Source organism: Eurypyga helias, unplaced genomic scaffold (assembly GCF_000690775.1).
Source record: "Eurypyga helias isolate BGI_N326 unplaced genomic scaffold, ASM69077v1 scaffold412, whole genome shotgun sequence".
In the NCBI taxonomy this organism is placed as follows: domain Eukaryota; kingdom Metazoa; phylum Chordata; class Aves; order Eurypygiformes; family Eurypygidae; genus Eurypyga; species Eurypyga helias.
This window is the reverse complement of record NW_010235244.1, coordinates 71169-78805: the sequence shown is the minus strand read 5'-3', so window position 1 is coordinate 78805 and position 7637 is coordinate 71169. Positions and strand designations below refer to the sequence as shown.

The 7637-nt window shown below is 38.6% G+C and overlaps 1 protein-coding gene across 1 annotated transcript in view; it reads right to left on the bottom strand.

Annotated features, from left to right (window-relative positions):
- Positions 1-7637, bottom strand: part of LOC104505913 (cadherin-12) — a gene marked incomplete at both ends in the record, with an annotated part of 67775 nt that overhangs the window by 31412 nt on the left and 28726 nt on the right. The window contains one exon of the mRNA XM_010146675.1: positions 1216-1469. Coding sequence (XP_010144977.1) covers positions 1216-1469 — 254 coding nt within the window. The remainder of the gene's footprint in view (positions 1-1215; positions 1470-7637) is intronic.

The following is a 7637-nucleotide window of genomic DNA, read 5'->3' as shown; positions in this document are numbered from 1 at the left end:
ACAGATACATGAACAAATTAATTTCTGTATTAGAAAAGAATAAAGAATGAATTAAAAAAAAATAGCAAAACAACATTACTAATAGTTTTAAGCAGTAATAAACAGTGAACTGATAAATCAAGAGCTAAACAGTCACCGTTGCATGTTAGATTTTTGAACATGATTACAACATAGTATCCAGCATGTTTATTGCACATTTTGAGAATATAAGTACTGAGTCAAAATACAAATAGATAATAAATATGGATTAAAAAGTCCAAATCAAATTTATAGTCAAATATGCTTGAATGTGTATGCACTTGGTAGGCGCTAGGGGCATTTTCCTGTTCCATCACAGATCATCTTGATAAACATTAATATTCAAAGATTGATGACTCCCATTATGTCTGCAATATTGGTCATGAAAGTCTGGGAATAAAAATATTTCCTGAAGTCAGGAAACTCAAGCATGAATTGGTACTGGAAGTATGCATAATGACTGCTTCCATCTTAGACCCTGTCGGCACAGGAGCTTCCTTACTGGTACATCACCCTCGTTCACTTATAGTTTCTAATGTGGCTGGAAACACATCCGCAAAATCAATACATTACCTTTGTATAACAGCTCCACTCCCTTTTATTTCAGGGAAGAAACCCTACACCAGCAAGCGAGAGGTTTTGCTGGCAGGGGTTTACTTGTCCTGAAGTATTGTGAACACAGCCATGTTGGTCAGCAATCACGGTCCCACAGCTTTAGCCAAGCCAAGAAAGATGTAGAAAACATTTATCAAAGCATTTGTTATCTGTCAGACGTAGAGAGTGAGCGGTTCTTGTGAAAGGGGAAGTGCTGAGTCACGCGTTGAGATATATAACACAGACGTAGCATGTACAACCTCCTTTTTCACTACTGTACTTCAGAGCCACTTACATGGAAGCCCCAGATACAAGGCAAAACAATGTCTTTACTTCCTTACTCTGAGCACACCATCTCTGAAGTCATGTCAGTGCATGGTAACTTATACAATCTGTATGATAAAAAGCTGTCAGCGTTTAACATAGTTTTTCACATAACCCACCCAAGCTAGCATCTCTTTTCAACATTTTTCAGAGCAGCAGTTATCTGCTAGAGTGACAGACTGGGAACATTTTACACCTTCATATTCTTTGCCTCTGAGCTGCACTGTCAGCAGCACTTGGGCTGTCTGAGAGCTGCTGAAGGAGGAAAAGCTTTCTTACCGAACTGAGCTGCTGCCAGCATCGAGGTCTTGTGCTGTCACTGCTCCTATAATGGTCCCCACAGGCGTGTCCTCATAAACCTCCATTACGTACGTAGGCTTGCTGAAAACAGGAGGTTCATCCATGTCCAACACGTTTATCTTCACAGTGGCAGTATCTTTGAATGGACCCACCGAGTGAAATCGATGGTCAAGGTGGAAATTGGAGGCCTCGACTTTAAAAGTGTATGCTTTTTTTGTTTCAAAGTCTAATGGCTGTAGAAAGAACGAAAGCAGAACTTCAGATATGACTAGAAAACAAACATTGCTAAATCATTTTGGTAGCATTAATCTGACATAACTTAAGATGCCTTCAGTGTAAACTTCAGCTCCTGAGCTAATCATGTAAGCTTGCTTTGCAGTTCATCTCATGCTAAGGTGGTTTCTGAAATAGGCTGGATCAATCATACCCAGGAAACGACAGTTTCTCCACATTAAAAAAAAATGACGATGACTGGCATGGATGTAAACAGTTACACTGTAGATACCTGAAGTTAAATTAGTGAGATCCATCTCTTGCAAATGAGCTGTGTGCAGGTTAACCAGAGATTTGCATTCACAACTCCCATGCATAGGCAGTCATCTCTAGCTGATCCAGTTCCTTAAACAGAAGATTTCAATTTCTTTTAGCGGCGAAAGCTCTCAGAGGACCAAGACAATGATGTAAATGAGCCCAGATAAAAACTCTGATATGTACCAATGGGTCTAAACAAACTTTAGCTATATGGATTCAAACTTGATCTGAACCAAGTTTTTCCCTTAAAACATCTATCTTGGCAGTGAACTGCTCTTCACCTTATACGTTTGAGCAGTACATATGTTGAAAAACGCAGACTTTGAGTCTGCCTTATCATTCTAGGTGTAATCCCTAAGGTCCTGAAGGCAGCACAGAAGCTTTTGTGTAGCTATCTTTTTTTTTTTTTTTTTTAATGGAAATGAATCCTTCAATCACATATTTTTGGTCTAGGTTTCTGTCAATGTGCATGAATTTAGTGCCTTTCTTTTTATAAAAGTAATAATCTCAAGAACAATGCAGTTTTATTTAGTTGAAAAGACATATATGCTTTATTTTCATTTAAAGGATTTAGCTGCAGTGGCTTTCATGTTTTAAATACTACGTACAAAGGATTTTTCCCCATGTCTGGGTAACACTGGCACCTAGTGGTTTCTGCCTATAATTGTCAGGTTGGAAATTTTCTAACGGGAAAGGATATGCTGTCTAGAAAAGAGCAGAAACACAAGTGTATGAGCAAGAATATTTCCGTGTCTGTCATTTATTTCCCCAGTCATCATTACCGCTGTGTTTCCAGTCATCTGTCACAGCTAGGATAGATTTAAATTCTGCCGTTTTCTGTCCTTATCACAACAGGAGATAATTGGCCAGTTGACTGGCTGGTATAAACTGAAATAGTTCCATTAAAATCAGTCGACTTACCTTGACTTACATTAGCTGAACAGCTAGTATTTAATTTTAAATTATTATGAAAGACTTGGCAATTTTAATAGACTGGATGGTCAGTCCTTTCTGAGCTGGCGATTTAATATTAGCCATCCAAGTCTATATGCCCAAGAAATAATCAGTGTTGAAAGACAAGTACTACTCATCAATCCACTACCACACGCAACCATCCTCCTACAGACAGAATTCCCAGTAAAAGCCAGTATGAGTTGCATCTTCATGATTGACTGGACTGACAGTAAGACAAAGAAATTAAGGCTAAGAAGAAACAGTCAAAATTAAGCGTGGAAGCGTATTTTACTGCAGAGCTACCCAGAAGTTGGATAAAGTGGCTACATTACTTCTTTGCACCCAGCATTATGAGGTAATGCCATGGTGTATCTTTGAAAACACCATTTGACCCCAAGAAAGGAAAAAGCTTTCCTCCTGTAACCTCAGAACAACCCATTCTCTGTCTTTCTATGGGTGAGATGACATAGGTACAGGTTAACCAATAGGAGGCCAATGCAAAGCACAGCTTACACTCAAAGGAAGAAGAGACAGGCTGAAAATGCTGAGCCATCTTCAGAGAAAGAAATAGCAGAATTTAGTCTTATAATATAAGAAAGGCTAAACTGCCAGTGAAACATCTGTGGAAAGATAGGAAATGTTGCAAATGATAAGCCTAGGATGTAGTTTCATAAAAAAATATTAGTATGGGTTCAATGTATTGTGTTTATGGGGAGTCCATGCTAGAGTCTCCTAATCAGTTCTGATCTTCTCAGTTTTGACTCATATAGACAGTTAATGACAGTCTCAAATTTTGTCATGTGTCTGATATGTGCAGAGTCTGCCTGAAAACAGAGGAACTGAAAGTCTGACTAGCTCTCAGGAAAAACCTTTTGAATTTTTAGTTATAAGGATGTTAAAATAGCATTTCTTTGCATTTCTTTTTTGTAGATACCACTAAAATCTGTGAAGGTTATGAGTGGTCTACATAGTATTTTAGCTGGCTTATTGTTTTTCCTAAAAATATTTTGCTGTTACGTAATCAATGTCTGACAGTTCTCAGTCCTACTTTCATTTAACATCAGGAATGCTGGTAAGGGTACAAATATAAAGAATGTTTGAACCTTTAGAAAAAAAAAAAAACCTGTAATATTATTGAACTTCTTTCAATTAATCAGATCTTAATGGAATGACTTCATATAAGTTCTGGGTTTTTTTAAATAACCAATGGAAATATTTATTCCTTCTATAAAAATAATTTTATTCAGAAAGCTAAGTTTGAATAAGGCTTTATTTTACAAAAGTTATGAATTTTTTTCACAGTAAAGAGTATTTTTACTAATATTAAGGCAATGTCTCATTAACTGTGAACTGTTCAACAATTAGAGGAGTATTTCTAATTGATATTCTAAGTGCCAGTGACAGAACAGATGTATTTGGCCCCCCTACTGGTTCTTATCTGCCTTTTCCTACGCTGCAGTTAGGAGCTGCTCCATATAATCGCATGGTGAAGCACTATCAGCATATACACAGCTGTGTGCAGCAAAGTCATTCTACAAATCCCCAAATCAAATAACATACTGACAAATCACTTTATCTTGCAACTCTGGAAGTACCATGAACAGGCTTATTTAGTCTGGCTAAGAAAGCACATACATACCCCTGTGTATAGAAATAAATACATTTTGAAGTATTACCATTTCCCATATTCAAGGCAGAAGTTAAGTGCTACTGTATGGATGTATCTACATCTAAATTTAGGTATTAAATAGATGGACAGATGGATAGATAGATATAGATAGAAAAATAAAGAATTGAAAGAAAAAAGAAATGGGCTGAAAGACAGAATGAATTCTGATGAGAAACACAGAAAGGGTGGGAAAAGAAATATGTCAGTTTACCCTGCTTCATTAAGAAGCAGGACAGCAGGACCGGAAACTCCAGAAATTTCTGCTTTTTATCCACACATACGAGATACAATAGTAATGTTTGTGATAATGTTTCATGATCCACACCTGTAGTGACAGAAAGGCCATATTTTGGGATGGGACTGTAAGCCCTGGGACAGATGTAGAGTTACAGAGAGCAGCACTGGTTTGAGAAGAAGTGCACATTCTTTTAGTCTTATCTTCATACTAGTGTTGTACAAATGTGTCATGTGTGCCTGTCTCAAAACCTGGATACACTTTCCCCTTGAAGATGGGTTGAACATCTATGTATTTTTGTGAAATATCACCATCAGACTCTTTGCTGTTCATTCACATGTTTCAGCAACTGCGCTTCTGCAGTGGATTTTCAACAGTGTAAGGAAGTAACAGGTACATAGAGCAGGCTGGTTGATTAAAGCAAGCTCCGGATCAACCAGGAACATTCATAAATTACAGAATTGAGAATGCACAGTAAAAAATTAGATTTGATGGGAAATGGGAAAAATATATGTACAATTTGCATCTGGAGAAGGGGAGAAGCCGACCAATGCCAGGGGATCAGCTGTTTGCTATTCTCAAGCATCTTACCCATTTCTGCAGGTGCCTTTCCCTGTTCCAGGAAAAAACAAACCCAACAGCTGTATCTGGAGACTGCAAAATCTGAAGATCTCCCCTTCCGCATTCTTTCCGTCATTCTTCTCTGTGGCTGCCACGGTCTTTATGATTGCATCTGCATCTAGGTCACCACTTTCTGCCTGCACTGAAAGACTCAGTACTGCCTGGTCTTCCTCCTCAAAATGTAGAACTATCCATCACATTCCCCACTCACGCAAACCCATGAGTTTTGATTATAGGCAGACAGGGCGTATACACACACCTGCAGTGGGTGTTACCTGCCTCTGGAGAATGAGGGGGTGGATTAAGCAGTGTGTACAGTCTGGATAGTAGAGTAGCAGTAACTCAGTTCCAGCTGAGGGATGTCAGGAGTCAGCCTTATGCGTGCTGTTGTGGTGTAGAGATGCTGTCAGACTGCTCTGACACTACAGCACTGTACCAGTACCACATAAATGGGCTGTCCCATGAGCAAGATAACTCATCTTAGTCAGCAGTCAAACTTCTACTTGCTCTTTCCAATTAAAGGCTTTTTAAAAGTGGCCCCTGAGGTTACAAGGTAGCACACGCTCCTAATACCTGCCTGCAGCTACTGGTCTGCTCCTCGTCCCCTTGTTTTCTGTTATTCTACCATCACTGAAGTTACTGTTTCTCATCATGCAGTGCTACATCCTCTCTGCCATGCTGTGATTTCATGGATACAGCTTTGCGACCTTACCAGTTAGCAGTGGTACACAGCTTAGGAAAAATAAGACACAGATGTTCCCTGAGCCTGCACTGACCATCAAGGAGAAGCTTGCCCAGTGTAGTGCAGCCACGTAGGATCATACCAGGTGAAGCCTAAACCCATTTTTTTTCCTGGGTTTTAATGACACACTGCATAAATTAGTAAAGTATTATCTGAGCCAATCTCAGTGCTTAGGCCATGCTCTGTTTCTGGATTAACTCATGCTGAGCCAATTAAGAGGCTTCTGCACACAATGGGCTTATCCTATAAACTCTAATTTAATAAATTTAGCGCAACTGTTCAGTGAAGCTTGGATCCTCCTGTTCTCCTCTTCTGTTGGGTGTGGCCATTACAGATTTCTTATCAGTTTCAATAAAAGCAGGAGTTTGCCTGGGACTGACACATTTTCCCTTTCTGCCTGGGAGCACTACTTCATGTCCCACTTGTGGCCACTACACTCTGGTACAGAGGAGGTGGTTCCCTTCTGTCACACAGCTTCTTGTAGCTTATACTCACTGTAGTTTGCTGAAACAATCAGACAGGATGACAGATACTTTATAAACGTAAAAACAAATATGTATTTAATAGTACCAGACAAGGGAAGAAATGGATATTCTATTCCTAATATATTAAAATTTCTTACTCTTATAGACCACTGTATGCAGCACTATCCTAAAGTCAGACATTTTCCCTTGTTTTTACTGATATTGTTTTCCTTTTTTTGAGAGAGAGAAAGCTATTACAATGCTAACCACACAGTGGTGCTAAATGGCATTTGGATCTTTTCTTTAGCAGACTGTAAGAAAAGCTATTCCATTTTCAATACATGAAAATAGCATAAAGTAGTAGTAATCAAGCTTGTATTGGATCATAGCTTGAAAACAAATCAGCAACCAATGATTTAAGATGTGCACCCTATCCAGCTGTAGCTCTTTGTGCACATTTTGTGTCTGAGAAGCAGAGAATGGCCTTTTGCTGTCGCCAGTGCACTCAGTATGCTGAAAAGAACAGTTTGGCTCATGCAATTTTTTATCATCAAATGTATTTTCCACCAAAAATAAATGTCGTCCAGGAAGGCTTCGTTTTTCTCAGTTTTCATACAGAAATGTCTCCATGTGTTTTTGCATAACAACAGAACAAAAACCAACTACGCATTGACTGACAGTGGCTGCAAGAAAATATTCAGGAGAAATTAAAGCAAACTCTATAAATGGTTTTGAAATGACTAAGCACTGAATTACTGCACTTACAGCATCAGAATATGCTCTGATACAGGAAAAAGTGCAAGCCGCTTTTTTAAAGCATATGGTACTTCTTACTAATAGCTTTGGTTTTTATAAGTAATTCATATTTGAAAGTGTTGGTCATATTAATCCACCAGCTTTGATTACAAGGACTTAAATGCACACTTAAATATTTGTGTAATCCCACAAGGTCAAATCAGTGTTTTGAAAACCATGCAACATGAAATTGTTTCAGTGCAGGCAAATGAATAGTGCTGTTGCAGGCTTGTACAGTACAATTAGCATGCATTTTAATAGGTGTCTACAGAACTGTAAATGCCCAGCCCCTCTGCAAATCTGAAAACTGCAATCCATGAAAATACACTTATATTGTTACAAGCACAGAGGATATGAAAAGACAACTGAGTTAACATATCTTTAGGAATC